Source organism: Rhinichthys klamathensis, unplaced genomic scaffold, assembly GCF_029890125.1.
Source record: "Rhinichthys klamathensis goyatoka isolate OS25496 unplaced genomic scaffold, OSU_Roscu_1.1 h1tg000613l_1, whole genome shotgun sequence".
Lineage (NCBI taxonomy): Eukaryota > Metazoa > Chordata > Actinopteri > Cypriniformes > Leuciscidae > Rhinichthys > Rhinichthys klamathensis.
In genome coordinates this window covers 306,343-331,394 of record NW_026607066.1, presented here as the reverse complement: position 1 = coordinate 331,394, position 25,052 = coordinate 306,343, and the positions used below count along the sequence as shown (strand labels likewise).

General features: G+C 37.3%; 1 protein-coding gene across 1 annotated transcript in view; it reads right to left on the bottom strand.

Annotated features, from left to right (window-relative positions):
* magi1b (membrane associated guanylate kinase, WW and PDZ domain containing 1b) overlaps window positions 1-24,806 on the bottom strand; it is a 145,977-nt gene extending 121,171 nt beyond the window's left edge. The window contains 1 exon segment of the mRNA XM_056240786.1: window positions 23,986-24,806. Within this exon segment, the coding sequence (XP_056096761.1) occupies window positions 23,986-24,283 (298 nt within the window). The 5' untranslated portion in view covers window positions 24,284-24,806.
* Between the last annotated feature and the right edge of the window lie 246 nt (window positions 24,807-25,052).

Below are 25,052 nucleotides of genomic sequence, written 5' to 3'. Positions count from 1 at the left end.
TGTGCTGATATGAACTGCCAGCCACACAAACGTTGTCATGGTGATCAATTAAGTGCCTTGACACCTTTAAGATCATTAACATTAATTCCGGTCCCAGTGAAGTGTATCATAACGACGGCAGACTTCTGGGGGCGGGGCTACAGGACAGGGCGCTGATCTGACTGAGACCCCCAGGAGAATTTGGAGAAATGAGCGCACTGCCCCACCCCCTCATCTGTCAAACTCACACAAACAGCCAATCAGACAACAGCACAACCTAAACCTCCCCACCTACAATCATTTATATCACTAAAGGAAGTGGATGTTAATCATTTTACAACCCACAAATAAACTATTCGGACATGCTTCATCAGTCTTTCTCCACAAGCCCATCTGGAACAGGCCACTTAGCCCCATCTACACCTCTGTTGGGCAAGGAAGCCGTTCAGCTGGTTTAAATCACTCTCGCACTAATAAAGTTTACCATCAATTTAGAATTTATATTGTTACCGAATTATTTAAAAGGGCTAAGAATTATCAAGGATCCCACAATACAGATGTCAAAAGAGGGAACAATACATATTGCAAATCTGTGGTTAAACTATTCAAACCAAATATGTGAGTACCGGATATGTGAGTACTATATATTATATTATAAAAGTATGCTATATTATATTATATTATATTATATTATAAATCAGCATATTGGAATGATTTCTGAAGGATCATGTGACACTGAAGACTGTAAACAATAGAAAATCATTTCACAATATTACTATTTTTACTGTATAAGCACATAAGAGACAAAAACATTAAAACATGTTTTTCTTTTCAAAAACTCTGGAAAAGAAAAAAGCTCACTCCAAATTCTTTTTTGCAATGTTTTAATGCCATACTAACTATCAGAATTTTCACTCAAATGAGAGAATAAAAAGTTCACTATCTTTATTAGGAACATATTTTGATGCAAATATCATGAAATGTCAAAGCCTTGAAATATGCAAATACAACATTAATATTAATACCTATTTTAATTAGGGATGCCAATTTAACATTTTAATCTAGTGCGATTCATTATTTTATAAAAATATGCAACAAAAATTTACATAATTAACCATGCCCCTTAACCCGTATGTAAATTCACTAATGAGGAATTTTGACAACACGACTGACAGAATGATAAACTGATTGTGTAAAATTAACTGCTGTGGAGTGCAGGCCAGTGCTTATTGTCAATGATATGGACATAAACAATGGTATTTTTCTAATCGATGCTTGACTTGTCTGTCACAATAATGTCATGTCTTTGAAATATCTTCATATTGGGGCTTTTCTCAGCAACTACTACTGTATATATATATATGCATGTAACTGATTAATTTGATTGATATTATGTAATTAATTCAAATAAAGGGTTTCATCTGTTTATCAATATAAATTAATATATCACTCATGAGTGTTGATGTCCATTGTCCATGAATACATGAATATATTGCAGTATATTGATGGTCGAAAACATTGAAATGAAGACATGTTTAGGCACATCACAGAATAAATCCTAACTGTCTTTAGAAATGTGTTTTGCATTTGACGCAAGTAGATTAAAACAGTGGCCAGTAACACAATGTATGCGAGTTCATCATTTGTACTGTGCATTGGGTTATGTGAATAACCGTAACCATAATTCTTAGTGAATAATCAGAATAATGCATGTAAATGGGAGTGAAGAGGTTTGCTCGTAGACATCTTACTGTGATTATTTATTACGTCGTTACTGGAAATCACATTATTGGTGCACACATGTATGTAAATGTAATGTTTAAACAGTATCATATACAAGGCTAACGATCTACAATGAGCATTTTTCAATTTTTTACCCTCCAAGTAATAAAACATGGAAGCAGTTATGATTCATGCATCATATGTTACACTCAAAAAGACCCTAGAATTAAAGAGAGAAAATGTTCCTTCCTTGCCTTCAGGACACCCTTTATTTGACCCTTCAAAACCCATTACAAATATGTTTTGTGTTTCCCACCACCTACAGTACATGGACAACAGCACGATTATGAATTCTGACTTAAACCCCCAAATCCAAGCAGAGGCAAAGCAAAGCACAATAATGAAGCTTGTCAGCTCCGTCCACTATCCTCAAGCTAAGTAACTTTGAACTATGAATCCTATTTTGCATAAGCTTTATGTACATCTGTTCACACCGTTCTGATATAGTAAGCTCACCATTATGCTTTGACTGATGACATTTTTGAGCGTCATAAGAGCTGTGTGAGTTAAATGTTTATTTTATGTTGTCTTTTTTTATGAAAAAAGAGAGACAAAACCAGTGATAAACACAAGCTCTGATTCACTTCACATTTCCTGTACTGCACACAGAGATAATAAGTAAGCCCGGGTTTATGTCCTCACCCCTCCAAAATGTCAGAGCAGTATAAATACAATAAATGTTCAACAAACTCCAGTGGTCAGAGTGGTTTTACTTATTTCACAAGGATTGTTAGTAAACACGTGTTTTCTGCACGACCATGAACCAGAAAGAAAATATGAACAAAAGAACAAGTCAATCTGCTGAACCACGTTGGAATATTTCAAAGAACATGAAAACAAAGCAAAACAGAGTTATTATTAGAAGAAAACTGCAGTGATGTAACGATAAGAGTCAGATGAAATTGAAGGCTGATGTATCGTAACTGTAGAAACTGGAGCGCAGACAGAAACCGGCTGTAGAGAAGAAGTCAGACGGGCCAGAAACTGACAGACTGAATTTTTGAATCATGACATCAGACCACACACATTCCCCTGCAGCAGGTTCATCGACATGTGTGGCACTCTTTCACTTTTCTCTTTCCCTCCACTCACTTTAGATCTCGTACTCTTACTGTAGCACCACATCAAAGATCGCAAACTACTTTTATGGTTTAGCCCCTCTCCATACCGGATTTGCCAACTCATTCTTCATCACACCTCCTTCATAATTCACTCCTGCTTATGATTTAAAACTCAACATTGTGCATGATTCATCGAGCACCTTATTTATCAACCTCTACCTCTAAAACAACTTTCCTTTTCAGCAGTCACCTTTTCATTTCACTTTGATCTCATTGAATAATTTGTTTTAATTGGAAATACATCAGATCATGGAAATACATTTTATTCACAGCCCATTTACTGTTGACGTGTGTCTTTTCAGCTCATGGATTAGGATTTCATAACACTGAACTAGTCTAATACTAAAAGGTTTCTCGTATCAAGCTCTTTTTAGTTTATTTGGCGTACGGTTTGAGAAGGGCTTCCCCCTAAACTCTTACTAAGAGCTTTCCAAGCTAGATAAACGGAGGATATACATTACAACTGACCTGAAATACCAACAAAGCCATAACTTCCCATAAATGGAAGTTAAACCCATTCCCTGACAAAGGAAAAGCTTTTAGGCCACTAAAAGCCAGACATTAAACTCTTAATAACAAGGAATGACGGTAAAAAAAAAAGAAAAAGAAGAAAAAAAGGAAAATATCTTGCAAATCGTAAAGGGAAATATCTGCCACGCCTGGTCAACAGAATTGACAGTAGGATGAGAAATGCAGTGTGTGAAGAAAGAGAGCATGTCACATGTAATCTATCAGCTGTATTCATTCCCCCAGTCCCACTTTTCTATTAATTTGAGATTCTGGACTGAATCTGCATAACTCTGAAAACCACTGAGAGAAAAGGAAGATTACACTAAATAGGTATAACACTTTTTCTTAACTTTCATGACGCAACACATTGAAAGCGAAATACTGCGGGAAGCAACAAAATCACAGCCAATCAGAAAGCACAGTAAGCAGAGCAAAAAAGTATGATTTATAACTACAACAATCATGCACTACCGTTCAAAAGTTTGGGATCACTTTATATGTAAAATATTACTGTATTTATCATCAAATAAATGCAGCCTTGCTGAGCATAAGAGGCTTCTTTCAAAATTATTTAAAAAACCTTGCAGACCCCAAACTTTTAAATGGTAGTGTGTATATAGTTAGGACACAGAGTGAAAGTATTTTCCTAAACTCTTAACATTACAGACAATCGTTCATAGTTAATTAACAAATACTTAATATTAAAACAGAATTGTCATTTTTGTCTTAAATAACCCAGCATGCAACTTGGTATTCCCTCACAGCCGGAATGATTTTAAAAAGCCCAAGCTCATGACATTTGTAAACAGAAGATAATAGCAACACTGTCTGCTTAGTCTAAAGGAGATCAGCTAGAAGATCATTAGCTCTGAAAACACACTGACATTCCTTCAGCAACGTAGTTTGCTCTCCTCCCTTCCTCTAGTCTAACTTGTCATTCCTTCAGAGTGATAGTTTTTCAGCTCGCTTCCTCATTCCTTCTCCATCAGGCAGGAAGATAAGATGATCAAAAGGAAAAATAATTACATTTCTCTGTCTAGAGGTATTAACTGTAGCGAGCAGGACGTGCACATTTGTGTGCACAGGTTGTATGATCTACAGCATCTGGTGCTGATTTAGTGGCAGTAAGTTCAGTAATGCACCCTTTTTTCAAAGGCAGAAGAAAGTAAAATGACCAGTGGCCACATCTATCCCAGAACACACTGCAACAAGCTCAATGAAACCAAAATCCAAGGTGGCAGATTAGATGGGTGAAATATCCATTAAAAACAAACTTAGGGCATGTGCATGAATGAAGTTATCTGTATATTGTGTATGCATGTGTACATAGGTATGTATATAGTTAATAACTGCAGAAGGAATTATAACTTTTGTTAGTTTTTTGTTTGCATAATGAAAATACGGAGGATCTTCAGATTTAATTTCAGTTAAGTTTATCTGTACTCTATATATTTCTCCAATAAAAAAAGATAAATAAATAAAATAAATAAATAAAACTTAGAGTTTGCAATGGATATTTCGCCGATCTAATCTAGTCGCCATCTAGTTCACACACACACAAAAAAAGACAGAAAAAGGAAATTGTGTCTTCATTTACTCACTCTTATGTTGTTCCAAACCTGTATGACTTGAAACAACTTTTTGTAGCATTTACTTTCAATATATGGTCATTTTTCAAGACATTTTTTCAAAAAATCTTCTTTTGTTTGTGAAGCTGATAAAGATAAATAAAAATATTTTTAATACTGAATACTTTTTATATCAGATTACCCATTCAGAAACTGTGTAATATCATATTGCCTTCGTTTGTGACTAAGTGGAGCTTAATGCACTATGTTAAAAAAAAAAAAAACTGAAATGATCTGATTTCAGGTATGAAGCTCACGCTGCTGTTGGAAGCACAGGTGTGTGGGTAAGAATCCCTCAGTGGGTGGTGGCCGTCCCGACTGGAGGGGTGTATGTGCCCATCTGGCACAGGCAGGTTCTGATGCCAGTTTGTGCCCACTAATTAGTTGTTTACAGCCCATATTCTAAAATTATACCTTTAAAAAAAAAAAAAGCACTTCGTCCTGCTTTTCAGATCCCCATGTGTTCTTGGACTGGCCAGTTGAGAGAAAGACAGAAAAACAGCAACAGAACAAGACACGAAAACAAAAGTATATAAAAAGAAAAAGAAAGACAAAATGCAAGATGAAGTTCAAACGAAACTTTAACTTGAGCTTTAAGAAAGAACAGATAAAGTTAAAGAACCACACAAACAAGAACAACAAGAAAAAAATATTTTCTTCCACACATAAGATTATTATAAAAAAATTTTTTACATTAGAGACTAAGATATAAAAACAGCATAAAAACAAAACAGAAAAAATTAAGAATGAGAGAGTGTAAAGTAAGATAGCCTGTGAAAGACATAGCTTTTTCTCATAGCTTTGCATACTAAACCATAGGCTTTTAGATACAGCAGGATTCAAAGGTCTGAAGCCACCAGTTAAAGGGGTCCTTATGCCCTTTTACAAAGTCTTGATTTTGTTTTTGGGGTGTACTAGAATATGTTTTCATGCTTGATTGTAAAAAAAAAACACATTTTCTTCCCCATATTTTACATTATTACAGCTCCTCTCCCCCCAGTCTGGTTGAACACGTCGTTTTCGATGAAGCCCAAATGTGCTGAGACTGGTTAGCTGGCTCGGTGTGTTGTGATTGGCAGCGATTAGCACGTGTTCGGAAAATGTCACGCCCCTTCATAACCGCTGTCTGTCTGTCGTAAGACTGTCATAATGAACTGTCATAATGAACAGTCTTACAAAAGCATGGGCTTACAAAAGCTAAAGGAAACACTACATCAATACTTTATTGTTAGTTAGCAGCCTAGCGGAGGCAAAGCTTTGCCCTTCGTTTACATCATATCATAGCTATCATAGCAACTACACAAAGCTTATAATTGGAACTGTTAATAGAAAACAACTACAAATAATAAGACATACATACAAGTTGTGATCCATAAATAACAGATTGTCCCGACAAAATGGGAATGGCTTGGCTACGTCTTTCAGGAGAAGCTTTTGTGCATATAGAGCCGGTAAGTCCCGCCCCTTCCGCTTACCCCGCTGGACCTCTAGGTTGAAAAATCGTCAATGCAAGTGAATGAGAGAAAATAATTATTTTCTAATCCCGTTTGAATTTTGCAATGAATGTGAACATATGTTGTCTGTGAATTTTTTATATAATTTTTCGTGTAAAGAATGCTACAATTTAGCGGGTAGAATTTTCATACGGTTAGACTTTGTGTGAGAGCACTTTGTGGACTACAACTCTTCGCTGCTTTCGACGCGTTTGATATACGTCACCACCACTAGCACACGGATCCCGCTAAACATGCCTTTGTTTGAATGGTGACATTTGGGTACAAAACACACAGTCATCTCGATCTAATTCCTTAGATTATCGCATCGTGATTTGTGGAGGGAAAATGTGTTATGCGGTGACGTCAAATATGCGACGTGTAGTCTTTCTCGTTATGTCTATTCCACAAGTGCTAGCCAAAGAATCATACAATATACTGTCAAACTCGTTGCATGAGAAATTATATAAAAAATTCACAGACAACATATGTTCACATTCATGGCACAATTCAAACGGGATCAGAAAATAATTATTTTCTCTCATTCACTTGCATTGACGCTTTTTCAACCTAGAGGTCCACTTGGAGTTTTACGGATGGGCGGGACTTACCAGCTCTATAGCCTGCATTGTACTCTCTTTTGGAAGCTGTTCTCCGTAAAATGTGCAGTGCACAGACAAACGTTGAGGTTATAATGTTCAGGAACAGTGTTAAAAAATACATTTTAACCTCTCCAAGTTCGTCAGCCTTAGGACAAACCTTTTCTGGGGTGTAAAAAAACAGCGACAACAACTCTTCCTCTTCTCGCAGCCCAACATGGCCTCACCCCTTTGTTGAGTGGTCCCGGGAACATGGTTTATGTAAATTTTAGGGTTTGTGATGTCACCAACCCAGGAAGAAGCTCGTTGTAGTCCCTACCAGCCATTTGTTGTAGTCCTTAAAAAAGCGATTTCTGTAAAAGAAAATATCTCCCAGTCCATTTGCATTGAACTTTGAGCGTCGTAACTTTGCAGATGTTGCTTATGCTCAAACAGCAACATTACACACTAACTAAAGTTAAAAAAGTTAAATCCTAATCAAGGACCCCTTTAAAATCTGCGAGTATATTTTGAGAGAATTAACATCCTGTGGTGATCAGAAAACACCCAAACAAGAGATGCCTTAATAACCAACACCCACCCAGAAAACAATAAACTCTGCTGTACTGTTGTGGTAAGCCAGTCTCAAAGCATGATGCACTCTTATGCTGATGTTGAGTGTTATTTGGGTCTAGAGAGTGAGACCCAAATAACAAAATTTGAGAGAGAGAGAGAGAGAGAGAGAGAGAGAGAGAGAGAGAGAGAGAGAGAGAGAGAGAGAGAGAGAGAGAGAGAGAGAGAGAGAGAGAGAGAGAGAGAGAGAGAGAGAGAGAGAGAGAGAAAGCAGGAGGAAAAGATTATACAGACAAATAGCTTCAGAAGACACTACTGAGAATGCAGCACATCAATCACAAGGCACGCACACCGACAACAGCAGACGCTCTCATACACACGCACAACATGACCAAACACCCAAACACACCAGAAAGAGAATACACTCACTTAACAGACACAAAAACCATGATGTAACACCCAAACACACTAGAAAGAGGAAAGCATTTGATATGTCAGTGAGACAAAGCACAGCAATGAATGCCTTTTCTGTTGAACACAACCTCTTACCATACACACCCATATACATACACTTAAACTAGAGCCTGCATGCTGCTTTAAGGGGCATTCCCACTGGGAACCTACAGAGTAGACCAATCCACAACCCCAGTGAATTATGGCGGCAATATCTACTGCCTTCTGCTCAAGGGCCTGACAGCTTAATGATCTCTCCCACTCACGTTTTACACAAACACACACTTCATGCGCACACGTCAATTACACTACACACCACAAAGAGCAATCGTGATGCCATCCCCTCCTCGCTCATAAAGTATCCATTTCCAATAAGCTCTATGACATATGCCCGATAGTAAAAACAAAGAGTCACTCTACTGTTACTGTACACCACAGCACACACACTTAAAAATACATGAGTGACAAGAGCAAAGAAGGAAAGGGTAAAAGAAAAGAATGGAAAAAGCACAAGAAAACAAATCTTGGGGCCTGTTCACACCAAGGATAATAACTCTAAAACGATATAAAGATATTATATTAACTATATAACGATAACAATAAATATATAGTTCTAAATATAAAAGAATAGCAGAGTCCACACTACAACTATAATGATAACAGCACAGAGAAACAAATATCATTGGAATCACTTTCAGAGTGTTTCAGAGTTTCTAGCTTCCATTTTTTTTCCAGAGCTTGAGCATTTAAAGTGGAAGACGATAAAACGGCAGCGTGGATACTAGCCCTTTCACGCGGTTTAATATTCTATTAATATTCTATTCTGGCTGAATATTAGCAAGAATAATATAGCTAATATACCGTCCTTGATGTGAAGAGGCCTAAAAAAGGCACAAAGAAAAGCAAAACGAAGCAAATAAGCAAGATAAAAGCAAGACAAAAGCAAGACAAAAAGCAAGAAAAGAAATAGTAAAAGAGAAGTAAACTGGAAAAGAGAGAAAACTAAAGAACGGGGGGGGGGGGGGGGGGGGGGGGCGGGGGGGGGGAGGAAGGCCAAAAGAAATGAAAAAATAAGATAAAGGTGACAGAAAAATGAGTGAAAAAAAGTTTTTTAAAAAAAGAGGGAACGAAAGTGCAAAGACAGAACAAAGAGAAAGCATGAAAGAATGCACAAGAGAAAGAAAGGGCGAGCGAAAAAAAATAACCCAAACAATAATCACTAAAAAAGAAAGCGAGAGAAGAAAAACAGTACGTGCTGGGTGAGAAAAAGAAAAGAAAAAAGAAACTGTGAAAGAAATAAAGACTGATTGCGAAAGAAAAAAGCTTGCAAGAATGAAAGAGCGAAAGAAAGAAAGAACAAAAGTGTGAAAGAAAAGGAAAAAAGAAAGAAAGAAAGATCAAATTTACAAGCGAACGAGGGTAAATATGCAAACCAACAGCGAGAGAGAGAGAGAGAGAGAGAGAGAGAGAGAGGTGAGAGAGAGAGAGAGAGAGAGAGAGAGAGAGAGAGAGAGAGGAGAGAGAGAGAGAGAGAGAGAGAGAGAGAGAGAGAGAGAGAGAGGAGAGAGAGAGAGAGAGAGAGAGAGAGAGAGAGAGAGAGAGAGAGAGAGAGAGAGAGAGAGAGAGAGGAGAGAGAGAGACTTAAATAATGAGGGGATGGACACATGTGTATCTCCAGGCAGACAGCAGCAGCATGTGACTCATTACAGACAGAGGCTGGAAAAGAGCCTTGTCTTCCTGTTACAAAGTCACCATAGTGAAAAACAAACTCAGCTCTAGTGAAGCACAGAACAGATCGAAATGAACTCAGGTCAATAAACACAGACATTTGGGGAAGGAAACCACAGTGGGACAGGTAAAACTAAACATTTCTTGATTTCTGCCTCTGGTATTCCAGGGAAAAGCCGCACAGCGTGGCTCACAACACACACACGATGACTGCACATATTTGATTCATGCTTCAGAGAGCCGACAGAGCGGGCGGCAGGGAGACAGACGAGCCCAGTGAAGGATGAAAAGACCTGCACACATCCTGCTGTTGTATCAGAGAGACGAAACACACACCCTCCTCCGGTTCTGCTGTCTGCGTTACACTGGCCTACTGGAGGCATCTGCATTGAGTAAATACTACAACAACATCTAAAGGTCAAAACAGTCCTCCAAACAATGGCCTCATACCTTATAGTAGAAAAATCATTGTGTTTGGATGCTAGTTCTTCACTTAAAATGAAATAAAATCCATACAGAGATGTTCCTGCTTGTCCGCAAAACCATCTCACTCATTAAAAATGTTTTTGCATGGAACTTACAAAAGCAAAACTCACAATTAAAAGCACCGCAAATTCATGGCTGGAGACTTGAGAAAGGAAGTTCAACATAATATAATTTTCTCAGCTCTGCTTTACAATAGGGCTGTTTGTGTTTGAAAGGCATGACATCACACAGTCAAAATGGAAGACGCCTCCAGCGGTGTCCTTTCCAGACCTGCATGCCCATTATTTTTGGTTTCAAAACAATATCCACACATTAAAATCCATGCTCTAGTCTATGTATATGCATATATATGTATATACAGTATATATACAGTTTATATGATATATATATATATATATATATATATATATTTGGGCTGTCAAACGATTAATCACGATTAATCGCATCCAAAATAAAAGTTTGCGTTTACATAATATATGTGTGTGTACTGTGTATAATTATTTTGTATATAAATGCACGCATGTATATATTTAAGAAAAATATGCTATTTATATACAAAATATTTATATTTATATAAAATATACATTATATATAGGCTACATTCAGTCTATATATACATGTAAATATTTCTTAAATACACATGCATGTGTGGGTATTTATGTATTAAAAATAATTATACACAGTACACACACATATATTATGTAAACACAAACTTTTATTTTGGATGTGATTAATCGCGATTAATCGTTTGACAGCCCTAATATATATATATATCATTTTGTTTTACTTTGATATATATTTTTTATTATAAATAAAAATTATAATTTTTTATAACGTTCTATGTATTCTGTTTTAATACATGATGAGTCATTGTACAACATTGAGAATCGATGGCCAAGGCTCACTAAAGGAAAGGCTGTTTGACATCAATCAGTGTATGAGTCCATTAAGACCCTATGGTGGGCCACAAAGCCTCAAATCATGTGACCGATGACTGTCCACTCCTCGCATCAATATATGAGCCTCCACGCGGGTGGGATTACAAAGAAATTGTGCGCTGATGTAATGGTGGTGCCGTTGTCTTTCACAATCCAAAACCTTCTGGATTCTAGAAGCAGAGATGTTCTTCTGTTATATAATCACAAAAAAAATCTCATCATTTATTTTCTGCAGAAATTCTGCAGTGTTAATATGCTAATGTCCTGAACCTGCTTTCCCCCTCTAGAGTATGAACAAAAGCCCTCATTAATATTTCAGTGATTTTAAAGGGTTGGTTCACCCAAAAATGAAAATTCTGTCATTAATTAATTAATTACCCTCATGTCGTTCCAAACCCGTAAGACCTTAGTTCATCTTCGGAACACAAATTAAGATATTTTTGAACAGAGTATACATTATGACGTTCTGACATAGAACCAGGAAGTGCTGCACTGTTTACACTACATCAGCGTAGGAAAGGGACGTGGAAGAGAAGAGATTGTTGAATAAAGGCGTTATTTTGAGGGGGGTTTGCGCACAAAAAGTATTCTCGTCGCTTCATAACTTTAAATGTTGAACCACTGGACTGTAGTCACATGGCCTATTTTAACGATATCTTTACTACCTTTCTGGGCCTTGAAAGTTGCAATGGCGTTGCTGCCTATGGGGGGTTCAGAAATCTCTCGGATTTAATCAAAAATATCTTAATTTGTGTTCCGAAGATGAACACAAATCAAAGACAAAAGTCAAACTAGTGTAAAGATTTACAAAACTACTTCTATGGTCGCATGCTCATGTTTTAAGGAATAATAACATCAAGATGATTTTATTCAGTTGAGTAAAAAATAAGCCACATTTAGTGTTATCTAGATTTCATTTTATCTATTGATTTTAAATCTTCAAATGATCTTAAAATGTAACTTGAAATAAAAGTTAAATGTAATTATTAAAATTAAATAAAAGTATAAACATTAAATTAAATAATTATTAATATTAAATATGAAATTACAATTATTACAATTAAATTAAAATTATTACAATTGAAATGAAATGTAATTATTAAAATTAATTAAAATGTAATTTTATTTAATTATTCAAATTTGATTTAATTATTATAATTAAATAATTTGAAGTATTAAAATGTAATTTAATTATTAAAATAAAATTTCAGGTCAAAGTCCATCTCATCCGATCTGACATGGTCATCTAACCCACAAAGATCAACATATGGTGTAATAGATTGTGCAACAACGGATATGTTGAATTGAACCTGTCATTATGACACTTGAAACAAAAAAGGTTTGCTTCCTGAACCTACTTGCACCTGTTAACAGGTGGAATGAAGATATGTGTCGGTTTCACCCCAACCTGTCTGACAGGTCCCGCCCAGAGAGCAGGTGTGTTACATACACAGTCAGTCCACAGTTTCCTGGTGGAGCAGTTTTGTAATCTCTGGTATTCAGGATTGAATGTACAGTAGTATGTACTCCCCACTACCTCCATTTGAGGCTTAAGATTAAAGGATGAGCCCGTGGAATTCAGTGGTATATATTTAAATGTTTAAGCACAACATCTTAGCAAAGTGTATCTGCTTCAAAGGCATTTTGTAGAGTGCAGCTTCCAGAACAAGATATGTGAACTATAAAGCACAAGAGACAAAGCTAGGACAGAAAACCAGAGATAACGTCAGAAGAGACTGGTCAGACGGGATTCCTGAAGTTCCAGAGAGCACGTAGCGCAAACAGAGGGCATGGAGACGGATAAACATCCAGCAGAACATTCTAGAGCTCTTTTACTGAGTGTTAAGCAAACAGGTGAAGTTTCTGGCACTGTGGATATTTTAGTCAACCATTTCTCATTTATTTGCTTTAAGAAGCCAAACTTCATCTTGACCCTCCTCAGAATCAGGTATCAACTCAAAGAAATAAACTACCCTAAGGTTTGCCCAGAAACAAAGTCTAGGACACACACAGCAAAAAGTGAAGAGGAAAACATATGACAGACACAAAAAGGTAGGAAGTAATGGAATCAGGAAATGATACTGAGGAAGTGACATTGGTCAGGGCTAAACAGCAGAAAGGGCTCATCATGTTGTCTTTGACTGGACTTAAAACTTTCCCAGCATCTGTACAAGCGCTGCAGTATCTGAGTCAGCAAACAGTATTAAACTGAATGCAGCTTGTGCCAAACATTTTCCCCACCTCAGCTCTTGAACTTTACTCAGGGTGTATTTCAGCAAAGTAATAACAAATTGACTTACAACTGACAACAGACTTAGTTATAGCCCTTTAAACATCTAAAAGCCTCTACATTATTCATTATGCTAGCTCTATATATGGATTTTTACATTTTTGTACATCAAAAATTTATCAACACTTATTTATGAGTTGCAGAACAATATTACAGAAAAATAAAATCAACTGATTGAAAAAGAATAAGTGGATAAATAAATTAACTAACATTTAAAAACAATTATGAAGCTATTATTTTAGTGCTGTCAAATCGATTAATCGTTGGGATTATTTGAATCTATCATAAAAAGTTTGTTTACATAATATATGTGTGTCTGTATATATATATATATATATATATTATTAATGTATATCATATATGCGTCGTGTGTGTGTTTGTGCGTGTGAGTGTATATATTGTGCGTGTGTATATATATATATATAGCCTACAATATATACACAGTATATACACATTTAATCATATACACAGATTACACACACACATATTATGTAAACACAAACTTTTATGTTAGATTCGCTTATTCACAATTAATCGATTTGACAGCACTAATATTTATTGATTATTGGCGCTATTTAAGGGACAGGAAATTATAGGGGAGACCAAGAATGGGATTTGGACACAATGCAGGCCAGACTCAAACCAGAATGTCTCATATGAGCACCAAAGCTCAACGTGACCAGGATTATTATAGTTAATTTAAATCCAATTCACTTAGCATGCATGTCTTTGGACTGTGTGGGGAAAGAAAACGCAAACTCCCTATACAGAATGATAAGAAGGATACTCCTCAATGATACAGATTATAGTAATAAACCACTAGGCCAAAGCTCCAACAGAGAATGATATTTTTATACATATCTGGCAGGACTCAAACCTAAATTTCCCATATGCGCACCAAGGCTCAATGTGACTGGAGCACATGTGGCTAACCACTGGCTTCAACAGAGGCCTTTCTTAATGTACGAACAGATGAGGTAATGCGTGAAACTGGATGTTTACTGACACACAAAAAATAGGATGCCAGTGTGCAAGAGGGGATGGAGGGATAAAGTTAAATGAAAAAGGGAAAAAGGAGGCTATGCGATGGGGACAGAGAAAATGAAGCGCTGAAAAGAGTGAAGGAGAGATGCTGCAGTCTGCACTTTCCAAATAAGGACAATGCGCTCCACAGAGACATCTAATTCCAATACCTGGCAACAGGACTTATTCAATTAGGTAATGTAGGAAAGAGTCTGCATGTGTATATGAGCCCACCGATGAGATGAGGTCAATGTAAACTTCTCCAAACAAAACATGCTGAGAGAGGGTAAAATATAAGCAGCAGAAAGCCTTCATAAAATGAAAGATATAGTTGTCATGTCGTTCCAAAACAGTATGCAGTTACTTTTTCCCCTACAATGACATACGATACATTTCATAACGATCACCTCTATATAGCTCCAAAATGGACAAAAAAATCATATAACTATAAATGTCAAGTCTTCTGAAATTATACGATAACTTTGTGTGGGAAACAGACCAGAATTGAATGGCTGAATCAATCGGATTTGTGAACTAGTTCATAGGAAGAAGCATTTACCCAGTTGATTAGTAAAAAGGTCAAATGTCAGCTGTAAAAAAAACAACAACAAAAAAAAATACACATTTTGAAAGTCATGTCTCAAAACCTATTTTGAGAATGACCTCTAAAGGATCTGAGAAATGTGCAAATGTGAGAAAGAACTACAAAAAAACCCACTCAAATTCTCCTCCCTAATCCCAGTGACTCCTAAGAATCAGAATTTGTCTCCGTCTTTGTAATTGACCTAAGAAGAAAAAAACTTCAAAGTCTGAACTATTTTTCCCACCACAAAAAAGCGACAGATGGAGAGAATTGGTTCGTCATGCCTCTTCCTCCCTTCCTCTCAGAGGTGCTGAAGACAACTTTGTTTTCCTTCCATATGTAATGAATGAGAAGAGGTCTAAAGCATGATGCTAAAGAGGAAAAAATCTTCCTAAATGAAAAACAGACAGAAAAAAACACCAACTGCACCGCAAGGCAACTTTAGCCCTTTAGCTTAGCATAAATTATTCCCGCCCAACTATCCACCGAGAGCAAAAGAGGTGCAGATTCAAAAAATGGCTACCAGACTTCAGGAATGGCCTCCTTTAAAGCTGTCGGTGCAATTACAGGGTATGCCAGTAAATCAGTGCCATACAGCCTAATTTAAACTTACGCTGCTATATTAAAGGGTTAAGAATAGCATCAAACGTTAAATGCACCACCCTCGTCTTCACGCTTGAAGTTTCTGCCATGAAGTTTGAGGAAGAGAGATGGACAAAGTAGAAGTGAGAACGCAGAATGACTGGTGGTGGTACAACAATATTTGAAGCAATTTTTAGTTTTCGTTCGACATTAAGGCTTGTACGTCAGCCTGATTATGTTTGCACTTATATTTGTTTCAGTTTGCTGTATATTTATTTATTTGTTTGTTTATCGTTTATATTTATGTCCTACATTTTAAGAATATAAAATAAAATAAAAAAATAAAATGTATCTAATCCGAATTTAGCAACAGAATTATCCATTTTATTACATTAGTATTAACATTTTGATTCTTTGTTTAAAAAAAAATATATATATATATATATATATATATATATATATATATATATATATATATATATGTTACCTTGCCAAACATGTTTATTTTTTATAAATAATTTTATTTTTTAGTTTGCAGCTTAAGTTCCAAAATAAAATAACTAAAATATTTTTTCAACAGAATATCAGAAATGGTTATGGTTACTTAAATTATAAACAACTGCATTGTGATATATCCCGTCACATAGTATAAAATTACTCAAGCCAAGGCTTAAAATTAAATTAAAATTTAATTAACACAGATAAGATATGACAAATCGGACCAATGAGTGTATGAGTGGATGACAAAGAAGAGAGAGAAATTACCCTGCTGACTTACTGCAGGCAGAATATGATGGATCTCAACAGACAATGTGTGCATGTGTGTGTGCGCGTGCGAGCGCCTCTGACCCTGTCAATTGGGACGGCACTGTGCTCACGCGGTCACATAAACGCCACTCAAAATCACAACACCATGACTTCAGTTACCATGGCGAGAGAGAAAGCCATGAGAGACACAACAGAACAGCATGTAAAGTCTAATTAATGAAGATGAACAGTGAAAGAAAGCGATTAAAAAGGTGTTGATAAGAGGTACAATGTCTCTCTCTCACACTTACACACAGCAATAAAAGACACAAACAAGGAAAAAACTGCACAGAATCCAACCCAATAAATTAGTACAAGATTGCACACACCCTAATTTCATTGAAAAACAAAATTGGGGACAATGACAGCAGATGCCCTGTACAGTGGCTGTCAGGAAAAATCCTACTGTAAACATATGGCAGCCTCACCTCAACAGCTGCGTTCTGTCAAACACACACACACACCCCTCCTCCATCCCACCATAAACATGCTAACAAAAGGCATCAGGACGGTTTAGACAATCGACATGCTCCAGTCATTACATTCGGCACCACAAGTGTTTCGAATCACGCTGGAAATGTTGCAGATGTAGGCTTTCGCAATTCAAATTGAAGATCTGATTTGTTTGGAAATCAAGAACGGCGCATTACTGTGTGAGAAATGAATTAAAAGCATAATGACTGACAAGAAGTGACAGAAAAGGTTATTTACATCGGAGGCGGAATGTTCCGGGAGGGTTTGTTGTGGGAGTGATTCCGATTTCCTTCTGTAAATACTAACACATGGTTATTAAATTCAATAGCTTGATCTGTTTTCCCTTCCGAAAGTGGGGTGCATCCTTCCACGGGTGGGTGTGTATGTGGTTGGGTTGTTGTGTAAGTACCTCCTGTTGAAACATCAGTCTCTGTCTCCGAACCAAACTCCTTTTCAAGCAAGTTTTTTATTTTATTTTTAGTTAAAAATAACAACATTGCCAGCCACAGCAGTTCCTAATTTTGAGAATAGTATACTGATTGTACGAAGCTAAAGGGAACTTTTGAAATCTATATGACATTCATGTGCATCAAGACACACTATTGATGTCTATAGAAAATCAGAGAACAAAACTTAATGCATACATTTTAAATCTCTGGAATTAAGCATTTTGGAAGAAAACGTACTTGAAAAGAGCAGGAGCAAAGTGATTAGCTCATGCATGGCTCTCTTACATGAAAAGCAACAAGAAAAGAAGGCACCAAAGAAGGATCCATGGGCAGCCGCCGACCATTTCGGACACCGGAGTGGCACAGTGTGTTGTATGTCTGCTATTGTTGACAACAAAAGCCTGTCTAAATCCTCTTGAACTAGTCTGACCCCCTCCGAACTCTCTGCGAGGCACCCCATGCTCTTTTTCTTGCCGTCACTCTTTCAGTAATAAGGCCGTACGAGAAGAGGGAGGGAAAGAAAAGGCCTCTTCTTTAATGAGATCTGTGTATTCAGACCCCTGGGCTTTGGCTGAACAGAACCGTGCTGTAAAAACACATCGTGCTGGACACACACAGCAACCTCTCCAGAGACCCTGGAATGATAAAGCATAACCCAACTGAATATAACAGGGTATTCGATTAAAAGTTCCTTTATAGTACAGACAATCAAATCTAACAGAGTTTCAGTAGCCAATATGGCTTGTATGCTATAAGCAATGTGCACTGCAGGAATACCTTAATAAGAAATAATTCACTAAACTAAACTTTACATTTGAGCCAGACAAAGACAATGAAGTGGATGAGTGTTCATGAACCACAAAACACTAATTGGTTGTCTTCTGGAATATAGGGAAAGATTGACTATTCACACCAGGTCAGGACTATCCCGAGGTTAAGTTCAAGTTAGTGCCTGTGTGAGAGACTGATCTGAAATTCATCAAGAAAAGAGGGCAACGACAGCAGAGCCGTGGCTATGCATGGCTGATCAGAACATCTGATGTGCGCAAGTATGTTTCTGCAACGTTTCTCCCTGCAGGAGAAACTATCAAATCGTGCTTCTCTGCACTAACCATAGTCTCTCGCAGACGTCACTTAGAATAATATCATCTGAAGGATATATTCTCCAGGATTTTTCCAACTTTCATCAATGTCCAAGTCTGTAGTGTGTGATTTCAAAGCAGGGTTGGGAATCAATGCAATAACAAATGTTTTCCAAACATTGTGTATTCTTTCTTCCTCAAAATTAGAAAAACAATCATCGAATCAGAATCATTCATTTCTTATAATTCCCATCTTTAAACAAGAGTTTCATTTGTCATAATGACTGCAAGATAGGCCAGATTTCAGCAATAAACAGGGGTGCACATAACTTTTTTGGTCTAGTTCTCAAGGGAGCACCTGGAGATTCTGCTTGTTACTGTCTCACTTTGCGCGGCACACTTATCCTGCAAACTGTCGTCATCACTCACTGCTCTCCTCACCATCTTTTCTCTCGAACATGGTAGATGATGATGTTTTTTGTTTGTTTTTACATTGATGACGCCGAAATATTTCTGGAACAGCTGGAATATTAGGCTGCTGTCACTTTAAGACCAAATGCACAGACCGAATATACTGACACACATCCGGTTTCTTTCTCAACTGATCACTTATGACATAACCGAGAGAATACTTGCCGAGACGGGTATTTTGACATAATTTTTTGTATGTGTCCGTTCAACCCCAAGCAAACAGGACCAGAGATGGAGAAAAATCCATCTCCAGTAACTAAACTTTTGAAACTTTTGACTCCCAGATTAACAACTGACAGATTCGAATTTATTCAGCCATCCAGCAGCAAACGAGTAATGTTCTAACAGCCATCACTCACTACACGCTTATCTGCTCATCTTTCACTTTCTTTCAGTTCTTGTCTGACTAATTGATCTTCACTGGCCGAATAGAGACTGACTGTGACAATTAAGTGCCACACTAATGGAAAATTGGAGCAAAAAAAAAAAAAACATTCTTTCATAAGCACAAACTTGCATGGCTTGCTGGATGCCTTGACCGTGACGTTGTGAAACATGTGGGGCAGCATCACTGACAATGCTGAAAGGTGACAAAAGCTTTAAGAAAAGGATTGCAATGATTGCTTTAACATAACAATAAACATAAATTCTATTTAAGCTCAGATTAAACTGAAAAAACAACATCCTAACAGAGAAAGGGACCAGATAACATAAGAATGAGAGAAAAAAAGATATCAGATTTCATAGGGTTTAAGTTGTTTTGAATCAGTATGTTTGAGTATGTAAATGTGATATCTTGAGAAATGTGACAGGCAAAAAAAGGACGAAAGAGTTTTATCTAAGAGCCACCCCAAGCTTTCCTCGAGACAGGTAAGCTGTTGACACATCACTGAGCACACACACCAGCCCCAAGTATCTGACATTCAGCTGAATGTTTGCTCATTGCTTTGGTAACCGGGGCTTCAGATGAATGGAAGTAGTCACTATAACCTCCAACACTCACACGCACGTACAACAGAAAAAAACTTAGGTAGTGTCACCTTGGAAATGTAAAGATATAAAGATACAGATGTGAGAAAAAAACATCACAAGTGTGAGACATAAAGCTGTAATTGTGAGATAAAGAAATAAAGTTAACTAAGAGAAAAACTACACTGCATTACAGAATTAAAGAGTCAAAATTATTGTAATATTGTAAAATGTAAAGTCACATATCTAAAAAAAAAAATATTCGCAATTCTATGAAGAATTTGAAAAAAAATTAAGTAGGAATTGTGCAATATGTCACAATTGTGCGATATAAAGTCAAAATTGAATTAAACTGTCAGAAATGCATGAAATAAAGTCACAATTCCGAGAAAGTCACAATTAACAACACATTTTGCTTCATGTCATGCATCACACACACAATGTGGGTCAGCTTTTCAAACAGCAAGCAAGAAAGCAACAGTTTCAAGAGTCTGAGAGCAGAGGGGGAGATCTCAGATAAATCTCACCGAGCACATCGCAAAAAAAAAAAAAAGATTTGCGCTCCACAACATCAAGAAAAGCGGTCCTTTCCTATCCAATCATGGTGTACAACTCCTTGTCTATAAGAAACACAAAAACGCCTTCCTGAGTTCAAATTCACAGTTCCTCAATAGTGGCACGATCTGAACTATCTCAGAACTGTTTCAGTTGTGTTTACACAGGTTAGCAGGAAGGTAGATCCCCAGGAACAGGATTAGGCAACCCTGCCTTAATCGTAATGTACACAAATTGCTGTTGCATAACCATAGGTGGATGGACAAACGTGCGGTTGAGATCATTTGGTTATTCATTCACTCCTTTATTGTCCCTTCCTCTTATTGAAGCACTGAGAGAATGGCTAGCTGTCCTTATTGTTTTAAGTTGTTCCGGCTTACCGACTGTGATAGGAAGCAGAGTGGGTTCCTCTCTTTCTCCTGAAGAACACAGATGTTTAAACTGAACTCAGGAAAAGGAAATAAACACTTCCACATGAAATCTACCCACTGAGGCCTCCACCCTCCCTTCAGCTAATTTACACTGCCGTAAATCTATCAGCCGGCCATATAAAAACCTACAATATGTATATATGAAATGGAATTGTGTTTGATATATGTGAAAAGCATCAGGACTGATATTTGACAGTGCAAACAATAAAAATGGTTGCGGAACGTTAAGGGCACAGCCTGATGTGATCCAGATACTAAATAACTTCATGCTGGTAACCCCTTGACCACTGGCTTAATGGCATTTCACAGTCCCCTTTCTAATGGTTCAGGGTAGATTAGCATGATCCCTGTGCAAACTGAGGCTGTGAACATGCTAAATACATTACACACACACACATGCATTTTCTCCCCAGGCATTGCCTAATCCAGCTCGATGTCAAATCCCACACAGAAGCACCCAGACAGAGGGATGTAGAGCAGTGTGTCATTCTCCCCTTCAGAAAGCAGCTCAGATCTAGGATCAGCATTTGTTTACAATGAGCACAGACATGGGAGAAATCTGATACAGGATAAATTGTCCTACTGTGAAATGCATCATGATAACAAGTCAACGGTCCATCTGGAGTCTGGACGGACATTGTATGCACACATTTGCAGCCCGACAAAAACTTGGCATGTAAGAGTTTTCACACAAAAAAGAAAAGAAAGAAAGATCTTTTGATTTGAAAATATCATTTAAAATACATAGACTATTCTTATAAATCTACTATTTGTATTCATGTTTGTTTCATATGGCCTGAAAAATTATAATACTATTTTCGGTTTCAAAAATTACTCTAAAAATGTCATGTGGTATAACCATCAAAAAGTAATTTTCCTTGAAACTTGAACACATGTGACTCACTGAACACATCTTAATCAATATATTCTAGGGATGCACGATATATCGGCATCATATCGGTATCAGCCGATATATGTTCATTTTTAATGTTATCTCTATCGGGCCGATAAATAATGGATTATTTCCTTTAGCTGAGACGCTTCAGATGATCACTGTTCGCCACTTCAAAAAAATGAAAATACAGTTAAGCGCAACATGTGCAGCGCAAGTCTGTCATATAAGCTACATAAAATTATAATGAGAACATTATAATTGTGTGCTTGGGACATGGCTTTTAATGGTGAGACTTTTGTTTTTGTAATCAGGCTCTCAAAAGTTATTTAAACATTTGGATTTAAATTTATCTGCCAATATATCGGTTATCGGCTTTCAAATATAAAGAATTACCGGTTTAATATTTTCCAAAGTTTCAAAATATACTTTTCAAAACATTTCAGAATTTGAAAAATGACATTTATTATGTTTTTGGGAAGCCACACTACATGATATTTTGCAACCTGAACTAACCTTGCCTTGTAACTTTAATTTGCTGACAAAACCGTTTCAAATATTTTAATTCAGAATAGCAAAACATGCCCATCATAGAACAGATCAATTCAAGTCATTTAATTGAATTTCATGTCGTTGATTGACCTGTGAATCTTTTAACATTTTCCCCACTTTAAGACGTCCATAACTACCATCCCATGTAACTTTCGACTCAACGCCGCTGATATTTTCTCAGCTGAAGAGGCTTGTTCCATCAATCAATACAAAAGCGTTGAAAAGGTATTCCTATTACATATTACCTCCAGAGAGAGCTGCCGGGGCACAAACCGTTAGTGAGGTCACCACAGGACTGAGAGTCTTAATGTAAAAATCAATGAAGATTAATGAGTGAATTTGTTGTGCGCTGCATTAACTGTGCCGAAGGTTATAGATGGGCTGTGTGCTCATGATTAGACACTGCATATAATAATGTCCCACACAAACGAACAAGGCAACGTGAAGACCAACAGGTGCTTACATGAACAAGAGTCTTGGTCCACAAGAAATGCACTTCAAGCTCAGCTTAATGCATTTCATATCAATTATTCATCCTACAAGTCTGAAGAATGGGAGAGTTTGAGATCATCAGCTTGTTGAGACAAAAAAATGACTTTTTGTTCACAAAAAAACTCACAGAAACACAGATGGCATTTGTTGCCAAAAACATTTTCATAATTAAGGCTGGATACAACAAAGAATTCCCAGACAGCATGATAGATTATAAACAGTGAAACTCAACACCAGAATGTATATGAGGAGAATGTGTATGAGAGAGAGAGAGAGTGAGAGCGAGAGAGAGAGAGCTGGAGCCTGGCCCAGTGGTGCTCTGGGAATGCAGTCCGAGTTGATTGGCTGGTTTCCTGATATTGTCTGAAGTCATTTGGTGAAATAGGCAGAAGCATAACTCAAACCATGTGATGAGGCAGAGCCCTGTGGGGAGTCACCACCGCTTCAGCACAATAGACAGTCTGTAGTGCCTTTACCTGGGAATTACGGTTCACTCATCAACTCCTCATAAAGGACTCAAGTGAAAAAAATAACGAATTGGCTTAGAAATGTGAAGAACTGTATCACATGTGATTTTATTTAATGAGTCGTGCTTTAAACTTATCAAAGCTACAAAGGGTGTTCAGCATTATCTGGCCTTCTGTGAAATGGATTTTGTCAAGTTACACTTATTTCAACACTTATTTCATTCGTTCCTTCTGAAGTTAGAAATGCATTAGGCTACAAAATGCATAAATGTAATGGCATAAATAAATAAATAAATAAAAACACTTCTACTACTAGGCTACTGCTGCAGCTCAGGGCTTTCCTAGGGAGACACAACCAAGTCATTTGAATCGACCCATAAAAAATTGGAAGGGGCCAGGGAATTTTAGCAACAACCAAGGTATATTATGTAGTTATTATTATTGTTGCAGTGTAGTTATTTAGTATGGTTTCAAAAAAGAAATAAACCCATTGGTTATTGGAAAGCAATTCCTTGATTGGTTGATTCCTTGATGATTTGTTTACAGGAAATGCATCACATGGAAAAAACAAAAGTGTGGTCAAAGCACTCTTCTTACCTTGCCTCACAGTTTTCAACCTAATAGGTCCCTTGCAGTTCTTGATCACTGTCAGCACATCATATAGAGGCAATCCAGAGACAGAGAGCGTCTCCACTTCCAGAACTAATTCCCCCTCGGACACTTTCCCATTTCTGTACTGTACGGCATTCCCGTTAACGTGTCCGATATAGGCGAACTCCCCATTCTCCGCACCGCCGAGCAGCTGCACGTTCAACTCGCCACGGGCGTCCTTAGAGACCGTGCACTCGTTAACTTTGGTGGTCCAGTGATTCTTTTTCTGTACCACTTTGGACATGATGAATCAATCAAATCCGTCCAGAAACAAGTGGTTCCGCTGACAGACGAGAAAAACGAAATAGTTTCATAGAATTAAATATTCCTCGCACACGCGGTAAAGTTTCTTTTCCGTCCCCTCGGTCATGAATGCAGCTTCCTCGCAGCCCAAAAAAAGAAAAAGAAAGAAAAAACAAAATCAAGCCATTGTCCGGCTGTTCACTAAATTAAATTCCCGGTCCGACCGCTTCCCTAATTAGCCTGTATTGTTTTCCTCATCTTCTTAACATCCTTCCCCCTTTAATCCTCTTGGTTGCGCTCATCTGCTTGTGTTTTAATTTCATAAACCTCTTTAACTACACTTCTTTAAGTCTTACGCTTAGTTTAATATATTCTAAAACACTTCTAAGTACAATTCCCGCAGCTTTCCTTGGCGCACAGACTGTGTTGGTGCGCGTTTCCTCCTAGTTCACTGCTCCTTTAAACAGGTAAAGCGTTGACGTCTGTTTTGATATATTTCTCCTGTCCTGTTCTGCCTGCTCGCGACCAGGGATGGAGCGAGCGTAACGTGCGCGCATGCGCACTATTTCCCTTCGGACTCTTGAAGGGAATCCTCTCTGCGCCCGTCACCAGGTCCTAAAGCCCGTCCAAGAAAGAATTATATTTACGAACCTATGCCGATTTCTGTAAACTCTTGATTAAACGTCTCTCACATTATAAATCGTCCAAGTGCCGGCAATAAATAAATACAAGCATAAACATGTATAAATAATCGCACCTGGACTGTATTT